Below are 25,036 nucleotides of genomic sequence, written 5' to 3' on the forward strand. Positions count from 1 at the left end.
AATAGACTCAAATAAATGTAGATTGCATGATAATCACTTCATGAAAAGTGTTAATGATTAAAACATTTATGCAATATTCATAAAAACGTTTTTGCAGCAGAATTTTTTTTGTTTGTTTTTTGAGACAGGGTCTCACTCAGTCCCCCAGGCTGGAGTGTAGTGGTGCAATCTCTGCTCACTGTTGTCTTGACCTCCAGGGTTCAATCAATCTACCCACCTAACAAGCTTGGACTATAGGCATAAGCCACCATGCTCAGGCTCCAGAATCTTTTTTTTTTTTTTTTAAATAAATTCAGAGGGTTTGTGTGTGTATGTGTGTTTTAAGAAAGTTATACGCAGTTTGATATTCTAACCTGAGAGTAAGAGTAACATAAAATGTCATGTGGAGCAATAATAAGAAGAAAATGATGAGGCCATCAACTGGGCTTTGAAGGTAAGAATACCTCTTGAACAAAGCTTGATTTCCATCAATATAGCGGACAGCTGAAGGAAATCAGAAGAAAAAACTCAGAAGGAAAAAACTCTTGACTAAACTGTCACAGGTATTGTTACATGTGGCCCATCTGCCTCTCATTTAATGTGATCTTTTGGAGGAGGCAGAGTAATAGTATGAGAAGCCAGTTGACTTTGGAGTTAGGGAGCTTTCAGTTCAAATCCAGGCTCTGTCTTCCCTTATTGGCTTTGAAATGAGAACAATGATTTAAATACTATCTGTAAGCTTTATTCTCCTCAAAAATAGTCATATTAATATCGATATGTAGGCATTCTTGTAGCCCAATATAGATACAAAGAATCATTTAATTATTTATAATTTGTAATTTTGATCTAATGTTACATGTGGTTCTAGAAAATCTTTGGAAAGATTTTCTTTATTAATAGCGGATTCATGGTGGATAATGGAACCAAGGAATGCCAGGCTGATCTTTTTTCACCCTGGCTTTGGTGTGCAATCGAGTTAAAATTTTTTCTACACTCCATTTACTTATTGTACAGATTAGCTCTTATAATTAGAAAATGGGAGGGAGGACATTAGTGCAAATAGAACCATACCTAAACCATACCTTGTTTACATAATATATTCAGTTAATCTGGATGGGAATCAGTCCACATGTGATCCAGGTTTACTGACTCCTGCCACTGAATGTGGAATCACATTCTAAACATTAAGAAGATCTCTAGCAATCTGGGGTCATCTCTAATCCACTACTTGAGAGGACCCTTTTACTATGACCATTGCTAAGAGTGATGATGGTATGAAGACCATACACCAAAATGAAGGCCTCAACAGCAGCCCCAGAAGCAAAGGTTTTTCTCTGACCTTCTCCTGTCCTCCTGTAGCTCAGTCCCATTCTCTGCAAAGGCAAGCCATAGAACCTAAAATCCCTCTTCCCCCAGACAGGGCATACCAACGAGAACCCCTTTTTGTGAAAGCCAGTCATAAAACCTGAAAATGTTCTACGTAAAAACTGGTCATAAAAGAATTATCTGACCTACCTGTTTGACTGTAGGTCATAAGACCTCCATTCCAGAGAGGGCCCTGCCCCATACCCAGTAGGAAAGAATGCATGGTGAGAGAAATCAACAAGAATTTAGACAGATAGGCTTTGCTGGGTTTCTCCACTCAATTAACATTAGATCACACTCTTTCTGACCAATCATGCTTTGGTAAATCTGTCTATACTTTTTTGAACCTAAGCATAAAAATAGACAATTTTTGCTAAAATTTTAAGGAAATGGACAATTTTCCCCAAAAATTTAAAAATAAAGTCTTTCATTTATGTATTTTTATTTAGAAATAAGATCTTGCTCTGTCACCCAGACTAGAATGCTGTACCAGGATCCTAGCTCATTTCAGTCTTGAACTGCTGCACTCAACTTCCCACAGTAGCTAGGACTACAGGTGTAGGACAACCATGCCTGGCAGAGATGGGGTCTTTCTACCTTTCCTCCTATTAATTTGTATCATGTCAGTGAATTTTTAAGGAACCTTTAGGAAGCCAAGGGCCTTGGCCCCTACACTGACAAAGTTCCTGTCCATGACTTCTTTGGACATAACCAGGCAAATAAAAGCAGACCTATCGTTCATTTGTTTAGTTTCTGTCAGTCTATGGTTTGGAAACTGTAGACATAAACCTCTGACTGAAACAACAGTGTTGTTAAGTAAAATGAGGAATTCTCTTGATTATTTTGAGGAAATGATCATAAAAATATTTTAAAGATATTCTTGTAGTCACTTTTGTAATCCCATTTTTAGCAATGCCAGCCATGTGATCATTCTAATAAGTGATTACCCAATGGTATCACTAAACTTTAAAAAAAAGATGAAGAGTATTTTTATCTTTTATCCACATACCATACATATGCAAAGATACATGTGTCTTTTTATTAGATTTTTAGATGTGTCTTTTTACTAGATTTATTAGATTTTATTAGATACATATCTACCTATTGCAATTATCACAGGATAGTAAACCCTTTTTCCCTTAACCAAATTACTGCCCTATGAGTAACTAATTACTTCATGCCATATAATGCAAACCAGGACTTTATGCAGATAGTCCCTTCTTCCTGCAGGAACAGTATTTTGTATTCTTAACTCTGGAAACAGATCATTAACAAAACCACTGAGGTTTGACATATTGAAAATTGCTGATATTTTGGAAATTCTATTTTCTGGTGTTTGCTTGTCCTTTCGGCAAAAGATTTCCACCTGCATTTTATGAACAGTTGTTGAGTATTAGAAACTGTTCCTCCTAGTGATACAGTCAAACTGAGTGGGGATTTTTCGTAAGTCATAATAACCATCGGTTGCTGTTCAGATTGGAATAAGAAACTGCACATTATTAGTTTAATTCTCTTTCAGCTCTATGTGGCATTGTAACACATCCTCTAGTCACGTACCAAATTCACAAACTGTAGTTCAGAGAGGTGGAGAATACCCACAATATGGAAAACGATGTCTTCAACAGACAACGGATTTCCATTTACTAAATGCAAATATTGGTACAGCAGACTATGTGCTCTTGAGAAATGTCCTTTCATTCACACAAATTCAAGAAATGCTTTGGAGAAACAGGCAGACAAAAAGTTAATTAAGTTACATGTTGAGGCTTACAAGGAGCAACCTGTATTGGATCTGGATAGTCTCTTTAAGGTACTTCAATGGAGAAGTTAAGCCTGTTGGAATGCAAAACTTGTCAAATACTTTGTGTTAGTATCCCCTAAGGCAGTATTTAAAGCTCAAGTTTTAGGATCACTACTAAATTCAGTTAACTCTTACTGGAAATGCCTGCAGTCTACTGAGGGACTAAGTGGCTAAATTGGCTGGACTTCCTGGGTCAATAGGGACTTCCCTAACGGGACATTCTCCTAAGCCAAAATGAGTCATAGCTGCAAGCTAAGGGATTGAAACTTCAACCAATCAAAGGGGACCTTCCCCTAAGCCAAAATGAGCCATAGCTGCAAGCTAAGGGATTGAAACTTCAACCAATCAAAGGCGACCTTCCCCTAAGCCAAAATGAGTCACAGCTGCAAGCTAAGGGATTGAAACGTCAATCAATCATATAGCGAGTTTAAGCTCTAGCTGCAGCCTGATGTTTTTAACCAATCAGGCCCGCCCACCCACAGGCACATAGAAAATAAGCTAATTCTGTAAGACAGAAAAAGGAAAAGGGGAGGGGTCATAAGGGGATATAAGCATAAGACACCCAAGCCAGAAAGGCAACCCTTCTGGGTCCCAAGTAAAGCATGGAAGCTTTACTTTTGCTTTCGCTTTAATAAGTCTTGCTGCCGCACACTCTTTGGTTCTGCCCATTTCTCTAATCCAGCTGTAACACTCGCTGCTGCTGTCCATGGCTTCATTCCTTGAAACCCGTGAGACCATGAACCCTTCAATCAAGAAAAACCTTCTATTGAAAGAAGACTTCTCATCTCACAACTACTTCAACTACTTTTATTTATTTATTTTTGCCAAAATCTGTGATAAAATCAACTTTATTTTTCTTTTCATCCTTATATTCTTACTCTTACTGAACAGAAAACAAATAGAGAGGTTACAAAGAGAAGAGACCCTGATAACACATTATAGTTGGAGAAGCAAACAGTATCCAAAATTACTACACAAGTCACCAAGAACTCAGGAGTAAGAAGCTAAAAATGAAACCTAATACTACCCTCCCGTATATAATGGAAACACAACAGGCAAGCACTCAAAAGATTCCTTTAAAACAGGTTCCCCTAATAGAAACTAAGGAAAGTTATTGGCCTATTGCATGCATAGGAGAAAATCTTCCAAGGGTCTTCCCCCTCAAAGGGTTTTCAGAGGGTACATGAATACCAAGTCAAAATGGAAGGTCTATTTCTCTGTGATTCGTTTGGCACTCTAGATTCAAGACAGATCTTAAATTGAGTTTGTAGAAGTGAATCAGATATGAGGAATATGAATACCTAAGAAAAATGATCCCAAGTATTTGCAATATATGCAATCTTGGCTCACTGGAAGCTCCGCTTCCCAGGTTTATGCCATTCTCCTGCCTCAGCCTCCCGAGTCGCTGGGACTACAGGTGCCTGCCACCACACCTGGCTAATTTTTTGTATTTTTAGTAGAGATGGGGTTTCACCATGTTAGCCAGGATGGTCTCGATCTCCTGACCTTGTGATCTGCTCACCTCGGCCTCCCAAAGTGCTGGGATTACAGGCATAAGCCACATCTGGCTACTGTTTTATTTTTTTAAAGCAAAGTTAATTTCCAGAGCTTTAAAAAATTACTTTAGCTATATTTTTTCTTAAGGGAAACAGGATTGGTTAGCTGACTTTTCAAGATCATGCCAAAATATACTTTACTTTGACATATAAGTCACATATATATGACATGTAATTCCATTACAAAATGAAATTCTGCACTTGTTTCACCTCTGAAATAGATTAATTGTATTCATAAATGCAAATAGACAAAACCTAAGGTCAGAAAATATAATTAGATTAAGTAATACGAATTTTTGAATACCCACTATTATCTCTGGATGCAAGGATGGTTCAACATATGCAAGTCAATAAATGTGGTATATAATATCAACAGAATGAAGAATAAAAACCATATGATCATTTCAATTTACGCTAAAAAAGCATTTAATAAATATGGCATCCATTCATGATAGAAGCCCTCAAAAAACTGGGGATAGAAAAAAATATGCCTCAACATAATAAAAGCCATATAGGACAGACTCACAGCTAGTATCATACTGAATGGAGAAAAACTGAAAGCCTTTCCTCTAAGATCTGGAATGCAAAAAGGGTGTCCACTGTCACCACTGTTATTCAACATACAACTGGAAGTCCTAGCTGGAGCAACCAGACAAGAAAAAGATATAAAGGGCATCCAAATTAGAAAAGAAGTCAAATTTTCCTTGTTTGCAGATAATATGATCTTATGTCTGGAAAAACCTAAAAACTCCACAATAAAACAATTAGAATTAGTAAACAAATTCAGTAAAGTTGCAAGATACAAAATTGACATACAAAAACCAGTAGCATTTCTATATGCCAACAATGAACAATCTGAAAAAGAAATCAGAAAAGTAATCCAATTTATACTAGCCACACATGAAATTAAACACCTAGGAATTAACTTAAACAAACAAGTGACAGATCTCTATAACGAAAACTATAAAACACTGATGCAAGAAATTGAAGAGGGTATCAAAAATGGAAAGACATTCCATGTTCATGAGTAGAAAGAATCAATATTGATAAAATGTCCATACTACCCAAAGCAATCTACAGATTCAGTGCAATGCCTATAAAAATATATAAAAATACCAATGATATTCTTTATAGTAATAGAAAAAAAATCCTAAAATTTATATGGAACCACAAAATACTAGAATAGCCAAAACTATCCTAAGCAGAAAGAACAAAGCTGGAGGAATCACATTATTTGACTTCAAATTATACTACACAGCTATAGTAACCAAAACAGCATGGTACTGTCATAAAATCAGTTACATAGACCAATGGAACAGAACAGAGAACCCAGAAACAAATCCACACAGCTACAATGAACTCATTTTTGACAAAGGTGCCAAGAATGTACATTGGGAAAAAGACAGTCAGTTCAATAATGGTGCTGGAAAAAGGTATCCATATGAAGAAGAATGAAACTAGACCCCTATCTCTCACCATATAAAAAATCAAATGAAAATGGATTAAAGACTTTAAGACCTCAAATTATGAAACTAGTACTACAAGAAAACATGGGGGGAAATCTTTAGGACATTGATGTAGGCAAAGATTTCTTAAGCAATACCCCACAAGCACAGGTGACCAAAGCAAAAAACGAATAAATGAAATCAAATCAAGTCAAAAGTCTTCTGCACAGCAAAGGATACAATTAACAAAGTCAAGAGACAACCTACAAAATGGGAGAAAATATTTGCAAACTAGCCATCTGACAAGGGTTTAATAACCAGAATATATAAGGAGCTCAAACAATTCTAGAGGAAGAAAATCTAATGATCTGATCAAATTGTGATCAGAAGACTTGAATAGGCATTTCTCATAGGAAGACATATAAATGTCAAATAGGCATATGAAAAGATGCTCAATATCACTGAGCATCAGAGAAATGCAAATCAAAACTACGATGAGGTATCTCACCCCAGTTAAAATGGCTTAATAGTTACATCCAGGACAGGCAACAATAAATGCTGGCAAGAATGTGAGGAAAAGGGAATCCTCATATACTGTTGGTGGGAATGTATATTGGTATAAGCACTATGGAGAATGCTTTTGAGGTTCCTCAAAAAACTAAAAATTGAGCTACCATATGATACAGCAATTCCACTGCTGGGTATATACAAAAAAGAAAGGAGATCAGTATATCAAAGAGATATCTGTACTCCTATGATTGTTGCAGCACTACTTACAATAGGTTAGATTTGGAAGCAACCTAAGTGTCCATCAACAGATGTAGGAATAAAGAAAATATGGTACAAATACACAGGGGAGCACTATTCAGCCACAGAAAAAGAATGCAGTCAAGTCATTTGCAAAGCTTGGATAGAAATGGAGATCATTATGTTAAGTGAAATTAGCAAGGCAGAGAAAGACCAACATCACCCGTTCTCATTTATTTGTGGGATCTAAAACCCAAAACAATTGAACTCATGAAGATAGAGAGTAGAAGTATGGTTACCAGAGGCTGGGAAAGGTAGTAGAGGCTGGGAATGGTTAATGGGTACAAAAAAAAAAAAAAAGAAAGAATGAATAAGACCTACTATTTGATAGCACATGAGGTTACTATAGTCAATAACAACTTAATTGTAAATTTTAAAATAACAATGAGTGTGATTGGGTTGTTTGTAACTCAAAGGATAAATGCTTGAAGGAATAGATACTACACTCTTGATGATGTGCTTATTTCACATTGCATGCCTGTATCAAAACTTCTCATGTACCCCATAAATATATACACCTGCTGTGTACCCACAAACATTAAGAATAAAAAAATCCACTATTAGTATGACACAGAATATAGCTAAGAATTACTATGTGAAGTCATATACATGAAATTTTATAATGTGAAGATGTTATAGAACCAAATATCTTTTTAAATAATTTTATTAGCCTGTTATACTCTAAGAAAAAAATGTAAGCTACTCATAAATTATGTTCATTTCACCCTATTAATATGATATCAATTAGATTTGAAATAATTTCCATCAAGATACTGAATATCAAATGGAAATATGGAGAAGAGAAACATAGACAATTCACATAAACATTTCTTCAGAAAATAGGAAAACAGTAGTTGTGTAAGATAAATAAAAATTCCTATGGTATATATAGAGAAAAACAAGCTATTCTTTTAATAAGAATATTACTATTTACATAATAAAGTCAGGTGACTTAAAACACGTTTCCTTGCAGTATCTCACTGTGGTAAATTTGGTGTGGAAACGTTGAAACGATATCCAAAAAAATTCATGCAAATACAAAGCCATGACTGTTGATCAGTCACTAGAATTTAGAATAATTACAGAATGTCTTTCTTTTTTTTTTTAACAAAGCGATTAATTTAGATAAAACATTTAAAAACAAAGTCAACTGATACTAGGTTTAAATACTGGGGAAAAATATAGAGTGATGGGAACTCAGAAAAAGTGAACTGATTTTATGAGATGGTGGTACCCAGTTTTAAGAATCTTGTTCAATAGCATCATTTCTTATGTATGTGTTCTGCACCATTTTGTGGATTAAAAAAAGAAAACAAAAAACAACAAAAAAAGCCTACATTTTCCCTATGAAATTGTTCTATTTGAAACAAGAACTAGGAGCATGTATAAATGCAGGTATTCTTATGAAGGTGGGCCTTTAGAGTCATTTTCTTAATGTTGTTCCATGTGATCTTTCTTTACGGGAATGAAGAGTGTACTGGCCATTCACTAGCAGTGTTATTATTGTCATTATGAATCCATTAGACATATTCAGGTGAGCAGAGTAACAGCCCTGGGTGACCAAACTTTCTTTCTCTTGCTTTTAGTGTAGCATTTAATAGAACACAAACTGCCCCTTATTTATTTTTTTTGCCTATGGTAAAAATTCTAAGAAAATATAAAAGCCCTCTCCTTTATCCTTGAATACCAATAGAAATTTCATTGTGGTGATAAATTTTGAGTATTAAATTGTTACATTTGTGTTATTTTTATAATAACCAGTAAAGCACAGCTATATATGTTGAATATAGTAGTGGTTATTGAATCTAGAATATTCTATTTCCAACATAGAGTGGAGAAAAAGGAGTCTAATGATTAATAAGATTGTGCCATTTCCATTGTCTTTGAAAGTTTTTTCTCCCCTAAAGAATTGTACAAACAAGCATACAAATACAAATATGCACATAAACTAGTTTGCAAAAACGTGGTTGCAGCAGTTCTTATTTAGCTTGAAAGTTATCCTTGGAACACTCTACCGTAGTGTTATACCAGATGACCCCCACCCACCTTTCTTTGCTTGACAGCTTTCTCTTTCCACTGAGGCTCTTTTGCCATTCTTGGCTGGAAGGATATGTAGGGGGTGAAGTGTGGCTCTTTCCCGGCAGCTGTATACTTTCAGTTCCCTTAACCCTTGAGTGGGATAATTCTGAGGTGTATGTCCTGCACTGGCTGCCAGAGTCTCTCCAGTGAAAAGAAGTTCCAGTCTCTTACAATGGCAGCTAGCTTTATTAGTTCCCCTGTCTTATTTCTAAACTCCCCTCCTGATGAGTCCTTCACCTCCAAAATAAATGACTTTCACTCATATTCTTATTTCAGGGGTAGCTTCTGCATCTGTAAGAACCCAAACTAAAACAAGCTAAACTTACTACTGTTTACCAAGTAACTCTGGAATAGTTATAATTTCAACTCAATCCTTAGATTCACATTACAAATCATTTTTCTTATACCTACTTCTTTTTTTGTGGTTTGCTATTCAAATACTTTTATAATGATCTACACACATAACCAATGAGCTAAAAACGTAGGTATCAAATATAGGCTTATGTTTATGTTAAAATTACAGCAGCCTACATTAGATATTAAATTCACCATTGATGTTGTCAGTTAAACTGCATTTTAATCATTGTGATGCTATCCTTCTAATGTTTTGAAAGAAGTCTCCAAAATAGTAGGACAAGTTTCTGCCTGGTACTTATAAAACTCTGTTGATAGCTGTCCATCAATCTGTAAATCTTCTAGCATCTATCCACAAGTAGAAAAGGCACAGTCAAAATATTTTCCTTAATTTTTTTTTTTAACTTTAAAAAGAACAGATTCTTCTGAATCTGTTGATTACCAAATCCATCAACCATCTAGGAAAATGACTCCTTTCATGGTTCAATCAGAGCCTCATCTGAAATTCAGCAGAAATCTAAGACTTCAGGCTGCCATCTCCACTCTTTTTTCCACGGGAATATATGTCAGATCAAGAAAAAAAAAATGGGTGGGTTTAGGAGCTTTCAAATAATCATTCAAAATCATGATGAGGATTTTAGAGCTTTTTTCTTAGGTATGATTATTTTGTAGCCTCTTAACCCCCTTTTGCCAGTCTGTTTCCATGGAAATATGACAAAAATGGCTGTTCAAGCCTCCAGCAGAGATTGTTAGCATTCTTGTGAATTTCAGCTTTGGCTGTAGTCTTGGCTGGACAAGATTTTTTTCTACCAGTTTTACAAATTAACCTATACTGTTTCTACTCATTGTAATTTTCCTTTATAACTTCCACTTTTTAAAAAATTTCCCTTCACAAATTTATAGCTATGATCAAGATCAAATTGAATACTTGGCACATCACTGAAAAAGGCTTCAGTTTTAAACTGTAACATATGAGCCAGGACGTGTAGCTATGGAGTGTCAGAATCTTTAGAGAACTGAAGAAAGAAACAATATTTAGTTCTTGGCCTCATTGTTATATAGATGCTGGTAGATATGCAACAAGGTGATATTTAAAATATTCAGCAACTGGTAAGGCATGAAACCAACGAATCTGAAAAGCTGGTTTATACCAGCTGATTATCAACCTACTATATGAGAACGAATAATAAGTTAAGCTGAAAGTAGTTTTATATAAAGTAGTTAGCATTATACACAAATAAATTATTCAAGGTCAAAGACAGCTCCTGTAAAACTTGTAAAGGAGCTTACAAGAGAAACTGGATAGAGATATATAGCAATCTATCTTTTTAAAAAAATCAAAGTGCATATGCTTGCATCATCTTTCATATGAAGGTCATTTGAAAATAGAAATCATTCTTATTATTCAAGACATTATGCTAAAAGATAGAGAAAGAATATATATGGTCTTTGATAGAACCCCTGGCAAGATGTCTTACATTGAATGTGAAAAAATAACAGCATGATACATATATAATTTTATTCAATCCTACTCTCTGAAATTTGCTGAACAGTTCAAATCTACAATTTTTGCTAGGGGAAATCTTAAAGTTCTGATTGACCTTATAAAGCACTTTTTTTATTCTTTAGAGGTCTGTTATTATTCTATAGTTCGAGTTTTTTTAACCCATAGAGTCTTTTCTTCTGAATTTGAATTGAAAAAATAAATGTCAAGTGGTAATTACCTGACTCAGGTAGGTTATTAATTTAAATTTAACAGAGACTAACTTGCTATAGAAACTAATCTTGATTGATGTTTTCAGCCAAATAGATCATAACCATAATAAAATAAAGCAGTACGGTTAATTTTTCAAATCATCAATTTTAGCCCCTGCTTTCCCCTTAGGCAACATCTGGCCTGAAGCTTATTTGTGTAAATAAAAAGTTTTATTGGAACACAGTCACACCCATTTGCATTAGTTTTTGTTGTTTGGTTTTGCTTTAATTATCTATGGCTGCTTTCCCACCAAAAAGGGCAGAGTTGAGTTGCTGCCACAGAGAACACACAACATGTAAAAGCCTGACTATAATCCAGCCTTATAAAAAAAAATTTACTGATTCCCTACGCAAGCTGGCTTCCTGAACTCAAAGTCTAGACCTGCCATTTTCTAACTTTGTAACCTTGGGGTAAACTTGGGTTAACCCCAGGTTCTTGGTCTGTCATATTTTGAGGAATAAATAAGTTATTATTTGTGAGTTATTTGTAACAGTGTTTGGCACTTAGTAAATGTTTTGTAAATATTAGTGACTTATTACCACCACCACATAGTCTTTCTAATATTGTTCAGTGCAACTAATTTTAAGAAATATACTCATGAGCTTTGGTTATTTAATACAATTGATTATTTTTGGTTGTTAAATATCTTTTCAGCTGAAATTATGTATTGCTTTCACTTGAGAGCTATTTGGTTACATTTAACAAGAAACTATAAGAACATTACATGTCTGAATCAATGTGGTAGATAATTCACCTTGGGGACTGTAAATATCTTCAAACTCTAAAGGCCAGTTCTAGTGAACTATCTAGGCAGATAGTTGTGAAGCAGAAGTGATCTAAAAAGTATAATACAATGTGAAGTGGTCTTAGAAATGTCTTTAATTATAAGATTATAACATTTCCATAGGAGAAATTTGTAAGTTGTGGAGTTTTAGTTTTATTTTGCTTTAATTAAGCAGGCTATTTGATAATGGAGAAAAATGTGATTGCCTGGGTGTCTGTACTTACATCCATGAACTCCACATTTGCCTTGGGACCAGTTGTCTCATTAAGAATCTTAATAGCCACAGGAATCTTCACAGTTTCTCCTTCAGGTACCCAAATGCCCTTTGGGAAAAAAAATTCACATTAAATATGACATCTCAACCTATTAAGTTCTTACAATATAACTTACAAGTTTGAAATTATAACATTTAATCAACAAACATTTATTTAGCACGTTATATGTTACAAGTGACTCTGCAACTTTGTTGTCTGCTTTCATCATCTGAAGATGACACTCATATATATGATTACATATGTAGAATATATAATATATATCCTGCTTTCAAGATGTTTACACTACTGTCAAATTCTACTTGTGTGCATGAAAAAGGCTTTGAATAGTGAAGACAGCATGGAAACAGGATAGCAAAAGAATATCTTATTTGGATAGTATCATCGACTTTTTGAGATGGTTGCTCTACTTTTTTGAATCTCAATTGTATCATCTGTAATTTAGAAGACTGGGCTAAGTAATGCTAGAAGTTCTTTTCAGGTTGAATATTATCTAAATATTCAGCAGCAATAAAAACAATTTAAAAAGCATATTCTCATGTTCTTCAAGTTCAAACTGATTTAAGAATTAATTGTCAACAATGAATATTTAAGATTTAGTTTTCAAAGGCAAGTGCTAGGGGATATTGAGCACAGTTTAATTTGTCTACATTATTAAATATGTCTACATGTGCATATGTGTGTGTGTGTGAAGGATTTGTATTATTTCAGAAGAAATATAAAATATTTATATTGGCCATTGTTAATTCTCTTTTCCTATCAAAATATAATTATAATATCTGAACAAGATCTATCCCTTGGGAAAGTATAAAGTTGGTAGAGTTTGAGTGAAATACAACATTAAGTTAAATAATAGCATTTCTGGGTAAAGTGAATTATGACATTTGAAAGAGGACAATGATTTTGATAAGACATACAAGGATGCACAGGTTGCACAAAAACGCATTTTAAAAGGTGTATTTTCCCAAATCAGTGCAAAAGCAAATATGAGATAATGAGGACAAAAACCAAAAAAACTCAAATTTTAGCTTCTTAGCCCTGACATCAGAAAATATTTCTTGTAAGACTTTTAACATTAAAATGAAAGAATAAAAAATAATAGTTTGTTATTCCTGAACAAAACATCTTTACTTCCTGTCTTTCTTAATATCAGTTGGTTATAGTCATAAAGAAAAAAATTCAAAATTTTTTCACTTTGAACTTTTATGCTACAACATAAGTATTTTTGTCACTCAAAGTTGCAGTATCATCAGGAGACCTGAACACAAGAATTACTTTAAAACATAGTAACAATAATAAAGAAAATAAAAGACTTTAACTTTTAGAAAATGGTTGCATTCTTCCTAGGCAGAATGAATAGGGAAATCCATGTGTCAAATGCAAAATAATAAGCCAAGTTCCTTGCATAAAATTAAAAAAAAATAAAGCAGGAACAGAAAAAAGAAAAAAAAAGCCCAATACTCATAGGCTGCATTTTCTCACTGATGTTATCTAAGGTGGAAAACAGGGTTATTATTCATTACTCAGTAGAGTAACCATAGAGAAGGTTACTTTATAAAGACATGGCATAGACATGGCATCAATATTAAAGTATCCCTAAAGTGTACTTTTACAATAATATAGGCCAGGCATGGTGGCTCATCCCTGTAATCCCCCCACTTTGGGAGACTGAGGCAGGAGGGTCTCTTGAGCCCGGGAGTTCAAGACCAGCATGGGCAACATAGAGAGATGCCAACTCTACCAAAAATAAAAAAAGTTTAAAAATGAGCCGAGTAGTTCATGCCACATGCCTGTGGTCCCAGCTACTCAGGAGGCTGAAGTGGGAGAATGGTTTGAGCCCAGGAGGTTGAGGCTAGGGTGAATTGTGATTACACCACTGCCATCCACCCTGGCCTACAGAGTAAGACCCTGTCTCAAGAGTAAATAAATAAATAAATAAAATAAGAATATAAATTCAATGTAAAGTATTTTATATTGCTTTTTAAAATAAACATTTATTTAAATTATTCATTATTTCACTATTTCATTATTTCATTCATAATTTCACTATTTTCTGGGACCAACTAGTTAAAAATTTTACTATTTGATACCCATGATATTAGACCTAATCTTTATACTTAAACAGAGAATATTTCTAACTAGGAGAAAAAAAAAATAATCAAATAATTGGTTAAGCCAATTTGCATTTCTATGGTCAAGTATAATCCTTTATAGTTTAAGACAGTATGTCTTCATAACAATTGATCTATTGATTAAAACTTAGAGTCAACCATAGACACTTCAGGCATATAATTAAAAAAACTGATAAAATGTCCAGTAAACTTTCATTACAAGTAATTTCAATTAATGTAAAACACTCATGCACAATAGACAAATAAATGCTCTTAATACAAGTTAATAAAGGTAATAAAGGTGTATTATTAAATGTTTAAATCGGTAACATTTTTCTCTGCTGAGGACATTAGATAGTGTTTAGTCTTGAGTTACAGGGTATTCAACGTTTAAAATAAAATTTAATTTAGATTACATTATCTTTAAAAATATAGGAGTGATTATATTCTAGGAACAATCCAAGATTGAGCTATCTTAAAAATGGAAGTATGTTACAATAAATTTAAATTTGGCCATTTATCTGTATCTTTTTTTTTCCCTATTTCTGTTCTTCATTAACACATACATTTACCTACTTACTTGAAATTTTGTCAATGCCACATGCAGAATCGGTAACAGGCCAACATTTAAAGGCAGGAAGCCCTAATATTTTTCTACTGACTTGTCCTATGTTTCAGCACAGAAACCTTTAGTTACATCTGTGAATATGGAGAACTGTAGCATTAACTAGATAGTTCAGGTGGGGAAAAATCCTGCAACCAATCATTAGAATGGGGATTTATGGCACAGCTATGTGATCCAGAATGATTGCCAATATGGATTCAATTCACAGCAGTACTTTCAATTTGTCAGTTTAAACAATCAAGACTGCAATTTAGGACTCTACATTTATTATCCATATAATTTGTTGATATCATTTTATTGTAGAAATGAGTACAGATTAAAATTATTAAAGATGTAAAGACAATTGTGGTAACTAGATACAAATTTTAAGGATATAAAAGGATACAGTCTGAGTCTGTTTTTTTCTAGCATAATGTAAATTGAGAAACAGAAAAATTTGTGTTTCTTTGAACATACATCAAATCTGAAGATTAGAAAAGGCATCAAGTCAGTCTAGAACAGTGTCTATGCAAAGTAGGTGCTCAAACTTATTGCAAGTTAATATCAAATTTAACTAAATAAAATACGCATGATAAAAGATTAGGAAACTTCTACATTTTGACCTTAGAATACAAGTTTTATTTTAAGGATATTAGATTATTTTGGAGCACTATGAGAGAAAAATTAAGGTTTATATTCTAATTATTAATATATATTTAAAATAAATCACTGTTTTAAAAAGAATATTTTGAAATGCAGCATTTCTAAGATCCAATTAACTTTAACAGATATGTTTGTAAAATGTAGGCTTACAACATAACTTTAACTGGATTAAGAAAATGTGGCACATATACACCATGGAATACTATGCAGCCATAAAAAAGGATGAGTTTGTGTCCTTTGTAGGGACATGGATGCAGCTGGAAACCATCATTCTCAGCAAACTATCGCAAGAACAGAAAACCAAACACCGCATGTTCTCACTCATAGGTGGGAAATGAACAATGAGATCACTTGGACTTGGGAAGGGGAACATCACACACTGGGGCCTATCATGGGGAGGAGGGAGGGGGAAGGATTGCATTGGGATTTATACCTGATGTAAATGACGAGTTGATGGGTGCTGACGAGTTGATGAGTGCAGCACACCAACATGGCACAAGTATACATATGTAACAAACCCACACGTTATGCACATGTACCCTAGAACTTAAAGTATAATAATAATAATAATAAAAGAAATATATTAAATGCCAGCTGGGAATGGTGGCTCATGTCTATAATCCTAGCACTTTGGGAGGCCATGGTGAGTGGATCACTTGTCAGGAGTTCCAGACCAGCCTGGCCAACATGGTGAAACCTCATCTGTACTAAAAATACACAAATTAGCCAGGCGTCGTGGTACGTGCCTGTAATCCCAGCTACTGGGGAGGCTAAGGCAGGAGAATCACTGGAACCCAGGAGGCAGGGGTTACAGTGAGTGGATATTATGCCATTGCACTACTGCCTGGGCAACAGAGCGAGACTCCATCTCAAAAAAAATATATATATATATAAAATATTTATATATATCATATTATATATTATAAACATATATTATATATATAAATATATAATATTTTATATAATATATAATATAAATATATAATATATATTTTATATCTAAATATATTCTATATTTATATATAATATATAAATATATAATTTATAATATATACTATATAAATATATAATTTATATACATATATTGATACATATTATATACATAAAATATCCATTACTACAATTCCCAAAAGTTACTTTGGCATTTTATATATATAAATATATATAATATATAATGTAATAAATATATATTTATATATAAAATATTTTATATATTTATATTTATTTATATGTATAAATTTATGTATGTAAATATATATTTACATTTATATATAATATATATTTATATATTATATACAATATATATATTTATATATAAATATATATTATATAATATGTATATTTTTATATATATAAAATGCCAAAGTAACTTTTGGGAATTGTAGTAATGGATATTACAGGAATAATTCAGCATTAGCCCAGAAGAGTTTCTTAATCTTGTTATTTACCATTAAAATATATTTCACCACATTTAATCTTGGGCCTAGCTTCTGAATTGGTCTTGTAATTAAGGCAAATACATAAACATACACATGCCATCATTTGAGCTTTTCCTTTCCAGAAATATCTTTTATTGAAAACACATGATGTCATCTTTTCCTCCTATCTGACCTGAATTTTGCATATAATGTCACATCTTTAGTTTGCTTATAATGACAAAGACATCAAAACCATGGAAATTATTTACAAAATCATAAATGTAACCAGGTAGGCAAAAAATGATTTAGATACTAGACATCAGCATATTTGAATAGATTCTAAAAAGAGCAACTACTAGGGTCCTGATGGGGAGGCTTTGGATAAAAAAGCAGAAGTAAAAAAGAATAAAGGATTATGGCATATTGCTCAGGCATGTCTGGGGTTCATGGAGCACTGTGTAGGGGTAATGGAAAATGGGTTGCAGCTTGATAGTTGGATAAAAATAGAAATTTGCCAAAAGGAATATGACATAAGGGGCTCAGAAAGGTATTAAGAAAAAACTATACTTGGCTTTGTATCAGTTTCTTGCCTTTCTCTCAAGACTGTATCCATCCCAGCTCATTCAATAAAAATTAATGAATTCATTTGTGCAGCAATTTCTCAATGTTATAAGTCTTTCTTTCTGAATATTATAAGAAAATTGGGTTGTCTAAAGTAATAACTCCATTGGCTATTATTTTTTAAACGTATGAAACAAAACTTAAAATAACTAACAATATGTGTTGTTTTTTACTTACTTTATAAACTGTTCCAAAAGCACCTGAGCCAAGGACTTTTACCCTCTTCAACTCAGTTTCTTTCAAAATACGAAGTTGAGCTTGATTGGGTGCTGTGCCACTGGGAGTTAAAGGTTCCACCAACTGCAAAGCGGAAGGAAGAAGGTTATACTTTCAATCCAATAGTCAGTCCTCTCTCTCTCTCTCTCTCTCTCTCTCTCTCTCTGGTTCTCTTTCTCACAAAGCAAAAACACACAAACATAGTTTGCCTTGACACCCAATACCTTTGTAATATGCACCACTCACCATTCACTGACACATTTATGCATTCTTTCAGACCCTGTCCTTTCTCTTCTCCTGCTCTTTGTCAGAGCAAACACAAGTAACAAATGTGTGCCTACCTTGAGGCATACTAGGCTACGAGATTTGACGCATTAAAAAAAGGAAATGCTGCCTTCTTAGAGCTTAAAACATACCTGGGAAGCCAGGACAAATATGTCAGAGGAGAGGGGGAAAAAAGCACTATGCCAAAACTCTAGGACAGTGCTGTTAAAACTTTAATGTACATCTGAATTACCTCAAGTTCTTGTTAAATATAGGTCCTGGTTCAGCAGGTCTGGAGTAGACCTGAAATGCCTGCATTTGCATAGAACTCTAAGGGATGCCCAGGTACCGTGGTGATCCTCGAACACATTTTTAAGTACCAAGGCCCAAGTGTACCTGTTAGATCAATAGTTCTACAATTCTATGATTTGATTCTGGATCATAAGTGAATGCTATGAAATGCAAGGAATCAAACTACTACTGGGGAATGAGCCTCACTAGTTTTGTCTTCCTAAAAAATGTACACTTTAAAATCAAGTATTGAGATGTCTGAGTCTTGAGATAATGAAATTGGGTTGACATTGGGAGGGCCACTGTGAAAAGCAGCTTGGGCACAGCAAGAGAGAGAAGGAGGAAGAAATACAGCAGAATACAACAGGGAGTGGGACAGGTCAGAAGGGTGAAAGTAGGGTGGGAAACCTACCTAATCATGGGGTGGGCTGGGTGTGGTCAAAGTAGTAAAATTAGGCTGATAGTTTTAGATATCATCATTGCTATGTGATTCATTTGGGGGAATGAATGAGAAGGGGCAAAGTATTGCATGCGTGCCAATCACTGGCATATGTGAGAAAAAGAAAATGTACGTCTAAGAGAGGCTCTGGATACCAAAAAGCCTGTATCCTATGTTAAAATTTTAGGTTTTATCTATGTATGAGTAAAAGGGCAAGTGCAAGAAATGGGAGTTTCTTTGTCTTTTTAAAGTTAAATTAAGGAACTAAACTGTACAAACAGTCTCTTTTTTTTTCCAGCATAATAATCAAAGGCTACTACTACTCAAATTGTCTTGAACTCACCACAGTATTTCAAAATATCTGTTTACAAAGCTAAGTGCACTGCAGCCCTGCAGCTTGGTTATGAATTACCATGCTTCCGTGAAAATCATGGCCTACTTAATTAGTGGAAGATTCTTGAGGGAAGGTAAGTGTAGCTAAAGCAAGAATTTTAGGAAGAATGTAATCAAAACTTACCAATAAACTTAGGTTATCTTCAAACTTTAATTGTGAGTCTGACAACTCATCTTCAATTTCATTTTCAAATTTAAGTTATATAAATGTATATTTGATAACATAGAACTGCATTCAAGTCACATTTTAAAAATCTCAAAAAGAATCACTAAATTATTTGAAAAATTTCAAAATGATTGCTCAACTGAGTTCCTTTCATTTGAAGGCAACTCAACCATACAGAAATCGTTGGGTAGATTTTGATACATATGCTATATGTATAATAAATAACTCATGAATCATTTTAAAAAATCACCAACATGGCATAAGTATACACATGTAACAAACCTGCACGTTATGCACATGTACCCTAGAACTTAAAGTATAATAAAAAAAAAAAAGAAAAATTAAAAAAAAAATCATATACAAAAGTCACATAAAATCACACAATACTGGGAGGGGGCTTCAGCATCTTGGATGAGATATATTTAAAATATACATTGTGTAAATGCTTTGGCATATACCATGCAATAGTTTCATATTTTGAAAACTTTACAATTCTACCTCACCTTTTTAGCCTTCTTTTTCTTGAGTATCATTTAATATATTTCAGAAAAACATGTTTCTGTGTCATTTAATATATTTTACAGACACATGGGTTTAAAGTCGGAAGTTTATATGACAGTGTTGCCACTCACAGGAAGCAATTTGTCCTTCCTAGACCTTTGTTTCTTGTCTGTGAAATAGGTATAGCAATAATTACCTTAGAAACTTGAGAAAGGATGAAATGAGATAACATATGTGGAAAATTCTAGAATGTTGCCTGGCATATTGCAGGCACTAAATCTGTTACTCTTCAAGGGATGAGATCATGTCTCATTAATACATTTTTGAATCACACCATCTACCAAAGCATCAAGGTTACAGTGCATCTCAGTAAGCATGTGTGGAAAAAATATGTTTTCTAGTTTTATGCATGTAACATAAAAAAGACAATCTGGAGCAAAATGATTTGAGGAACGTGTACCAACTTTAAGTGTATGGAAACAATATATCAAGATTCAATAAATGTTCACTTCTGAGGCAGATGTCTAGCTTTAGTATTTAAAGATTTAAATTGACCCTCTTAAAAATTCCCCCTTTATTTAAAAGATGGTAGAAAATCATAGTTATTTTCTTTTACTAAGAAAAAAATAGGAATTCTACAACTATCTAACCACCAAATTTAAAATAATTTAGTCTTAAAGAATAATTTTCTATAAAAACAGAACCTGCTTATAAAACCAATAAGTGTGTGTTTAGTAAGGAAATGGCAGTTTGAAGGACATTCTTATAAAGCACTGCATTATAAAAACAAACCAAGATAAAGCAACACAACTCTTTTCATGGCAATGAGCCTTCCCTGTGTGTGATTAAGGGAATTTCTCTTCCATTATGCAGTCACCTAAATGTGCACTGCTATTCCAAGCTTTCAATTCCTTTCCAACTCTAGTTTACAATACTTCACTTCTCAGAATTCTCTCACCAACTGCCTCAAGCTGACCATGAGATAGAATTCTCTCTGCCTCCAGTATCCTAGCTAAATTGCAAACATTCATAGCACAAAGCACATGTCTCATGTCCAAATTTTCATTCACATGTGCAAGATTAACAGTAATCAAATTGCTCTTCCATAAGCTTCCAGCTAAAGTAGGAATCACTATTAGATTTTCCCATGTATGTAATTGACTACCTTTGCTTGAACATGTCTGTTCATGAGAGAGCTCATCCCAATTGCAGATAACTTTAATCCTTAGAAAGTGTTTTCATAGAAGAAGCTGTAAGGTAGTCTCCAGAAACTTTCACAGGATACTTCTATCTAGATTTGATTTCTGGGTAAAGAGCTAGAATTTAATTCATTATCAGTATGCAAAATGTGTGAGTGAATTAAAATTCCCATTCCTCCCATTCCTGTCAGTGTTCAAAGGAAAAGTCAAATTGTCAGACTGACAATGAGAAAAACAACGAACGTTGGATAAGCTTATCTCAGAACAGAATTGCTCTGAATTGTTTAGATAGGCACAAATGTGTGTATCAGGAGAGAGGTAGGATGGAAGTTGAGAAGGGTCTGGTAATGCATAGTCTTCTGTAATTATTTTTTCCCCGTATCCTGTACCACGAAAACTATCTGATTTTGTGCTAGAGAACTCAGTGTAGCAATATAAAAGACATTATAATCATTTATGAGTAATTTACATACTCACAATAACCACCATGCATATTATTAAATGCATCCCATAAATTGTGTTGTAAGTTCTGTGTGATTACAACACTAAGCTTTATCCTGTAAGTTTAGTCTTTCACTGCTGGCATAATGAGATCATTGACTACCAATTTAATGATCCTAATTAAAACATGCATTCCTTGTCTGTTTAGTTTTGTTCTGAAACAGAAAGATTCTCTCTCTTTCTAACATTTTTCTAGATCTGTCATTGAGATGTTTTCGATGCAGATATTTTCTAGATCTGCTGTTATTTAGATATCCCCTGTCTAGAGCTTGCTAATGGAATCCCCCCAACCACACACACAAAATAACAGATACTTTCCCCAATACAATAATTTTGTTGACTACTTCCATCTATCCCCTTGAAGCCTTGACTATTTTTACGATATAATCTGATTTTTCACAAGTTTTGTTTAACGGACTATAAAACAAAAATTTAATTAGGACATTGAACAGAATTTTACTTGGATTAAATAACTGAACATCATCTAAACCTTCTACACCTGATGAAAATCCCCAAACACATGAAGAGAAGAAATAAATACTTCACCTCTGTTTCCAAGAATCTTCTCAAGGCTCTTTTCTTTTTGATGCTCTTCCTTCTAACATAAACAGCAAATGTCAGACCAACAATGACCAGAATGAAGAGCCCACCAATTACTCCAGCTGCAATCAGGGGAGTTCTGACAACCAGAATGAGAAAAAAACAAAACAAAACAAAAGTATGAAGAGAGAGAAGACAGAGGAAGAGAAAAGAGCAGTTGTACAAGACGTTATCCACATTTCACAAATCTAGTCGTTTAGATGAAATGCAAATATAAAAGTGCATTAGGTTTTGCTCTACCAAAACCTTTCTCATGGTAAAGACTATAGTTGTTTTTGTGTGTGTTTTACGAAGAATAAACCATGCACATACAACTCATCTTTGACGATGAATAGTCACAACATGCCATTTGATGAAAAAAACTTGCTAGCAGTATGAAAAACATATGCCAAAACATTGGTGCTGGCACATTTAATATTTTACTATTATATATGAATCAACAGGAAATACATTGTAATAATGTTGTGGTTTGTAATTTTATTTTCCGTATTTTCTCTGAAGCAGGCTTTCACAACAGTGGCACTACTGACATTTGAGGCTGAATACTAGCTTGTTGTCGCGAAGTGTCCTGTGCACTTTAGGATGTTTAGTAGCATTCCTGACTTCCATCCACGAGATAGTAGCACCCCCATCCTCTAGTCATGACGTCTCCAGACATTGCCAAAGGTCTGTCAACATCATCCCCAGTTAGGAAACACTGCTCTAATGCAAAAATGAGTGGTCTCAAGACATAGAAACCCCACGCCTCTGGAGTATAAGGGTACCAATACGAGAGTTATTATTGCCAAAAGTGCTGTTTGAAACTCTTATTGGGGTAACTCTGGTAGGAAAAAGGTCAGGAGAAGGATAAAGAATTGGTTCAGACATGTTTTCAGAATAACGACAAGAGTATTAGAATCAATAGTGTGTCTAAGCATCATATACTCATAAAACAGGTTTGCACATGAAGCATTACGTGAAAAGTGGTGAACAGTACCAAAAAGGGATTAAGAAGAGATTGATTGGAAATCTTCATTCTTAAATGTTTTTGTAATGTATTGTTAGCAAAGATATAATTTTGAAACTGATCACTTCTTAGATAATTTTTTTCCTTGCTTAAACAGTAGTAGTTGTGATTTTTAACTTATTCTAGAGTAGAGCAGTATCTCTGAGGTTTCCGTGGTCAGAGTTCTTAATCATATGAGTTTTGTATACCATAGGAAATAATCTTGAGTGAAACACACAGGTGTTACCTAAAAAATATGTGACCATGAAGCCACAATGGGTATCAAAACTAAAAAAGAACTTCCTGCATGCTCATGCTTTCCATAATAAAGTATTTTATATCTTGTATTTATATTTTTAAAAGAAATTATACTACATTTTCTTAAAAAATACTTTCTCTTGCTAAATAAACTTCTGCTCAGAGATACATCAGAAATATTAATGGTGGATGATTCTTAATAAAATCTTGAAATTTTAAAAAGCTCATGAAAAAAATCTGTGTAACTTCTTCTATAAATGAAATCATGTCTTTTAAAGATTATGACTGCTATATTGTCATATAAAACTGCAGAAAAATCTAAAAAGGTAGTTCATCCTAAAGGTTGTTTCCTGACAGCTCAAAGTACCATAGTATACCGAAATGTTGCTATAATTCAACTAGATTTTTCTAAATGGGATTTTCTGCAGATATAAAAATCTCTGCTGAGAAAATTAAACTATAGTATGGACAAAAACTCATCATTGTGATATGTTTTTGTTTGTGTAAGAACATATTTTTGAGCATGCAAGTTAAATATGTATTTCAGGAAATATTTTGTGTTTCAACCAAAGGTGTAATTTTTAGTCCAAATGCTTAACATATCCCTGGAAACTCACTGTTATTGAAAGGGTTGTATTTTTGTCTTCTCAGTCCAATTTTTTATTGCAAAATATTTATGTATATTTGAGACTAGTGTCCAACATTTTGTCAACTGTAGATTCAGACCAACTCTAAACTTTCTCTGCTTATTTATTTTGCAAAATAATAGGTAGTATACATATTTATGTAAATATATATAAACGTCAATGTCGCTGTATATGAAAAGAAAATGCTCTATTTTGTTTTTTGTTTGTTTCTTTGTTTGCTTGTTGTTGTTATTTCTTAGGAACAAACTTCCAGGAGAAGAAAATAATACCTCTCTTTTATTTTATTTTGGTGGAGATCAATTGCAATATAATTACTATACAGGCAAGCAATGGGCAAAATAAGACATTCAAAAACTCAAGACAGTAATTTCTGTTTTTATAGTTAGAATTTACTTTCAGTATTTTCTCACAGCAATATTTTTGGTTTACTTGAATTTCTTTACTGTGTTCTTACCACTCTGCAGGAATGGTAGAGGTACAAACAACCTGAAGAAATAAAGTACTACAATTTCTGTACTTAAAAATCATACATAAGTGTTTTATTGAACATTTTAAGAGTGCACATTCTTCCTATTCCCACAGAATTTACTTTTGAAATATAAATCATTAACCACAAACAAGCAACCAGTGAAATTAAGAAGAGGGAATATTCCATAAGACAACTTGCAGGTTCTTTTTTATTCAGTGAGTGCCATGAAAAAGGTTTTGACATAGCTTAAGAAGACTTAATAGACATAGCAACTGGATAGAAAATGTAATCCTGGATTAGATCCTGGTTTGGACAAACCAGTTATAGAGTCTTTTTGGAAAACTTGAGAGATCTGAATATAAATTATATAGAAGATGAGAAGATAATTTGCTGCAACAGAAAGACGTGTACCATAAACTGAAAAGATTCGGTTTCCAAACAGTAGAATTTCAATATGAAAAAAATCTATGTTCATATATATCTACAAATATA

At 33.6% G+C, this 25,036-nt stretch overlaps 1 protein-coding gene across 4 annotated transcripts in view; it reads right to left on the reverse strand.

The window, feature by feature from the left end:
* The window catches only part of ERBB4 (erb-b2 receptor tyrosine kinase 4), a 1,183,012-nt gene that overhangs the window by 235,990 nt on the left and 921,986 nt on the right, over positions 1-25,036 (reverse strand). For all 4 annotated transcript variants that reach the window (XM_030916910.1, XM_030916912.1, XM_030916913.1 and 1 more), the window contains exons 17-19: positions 22,132-22,264; positions 17,793-17,915; positions 12,151-12,249 (exon numbers count right to left, since the gene is read on the reverse strand). In XM_030916910.1, the coding sequence (XP_030772770.1) occupies positions 12,151-12,249; positions 17,793-17,915; positions 22,132-22,264 (355 nt within the window). The remainder of the gene's footprint in view (positions 1-12,150; positions 12,250-17,792; positions 17,916-22,131; positions 22,265-25,036) is intronic.

Source organism: Rhinopithecus roxellana, chromosome 14 (genome assembly GCF_007565055.1).
Source record: "Rhinopithecus roxellana isolate Shanxi Qingling chromosome 14, ASM756505v1, whole genome shotgun sequence".
NCBI classification, from domain to species: Eukaryota; Metazoa; Chordata; class Mammalia; order Primates; family Cercopithecidae; genus Rhinopithecus; species Rhinopithecus roxellana.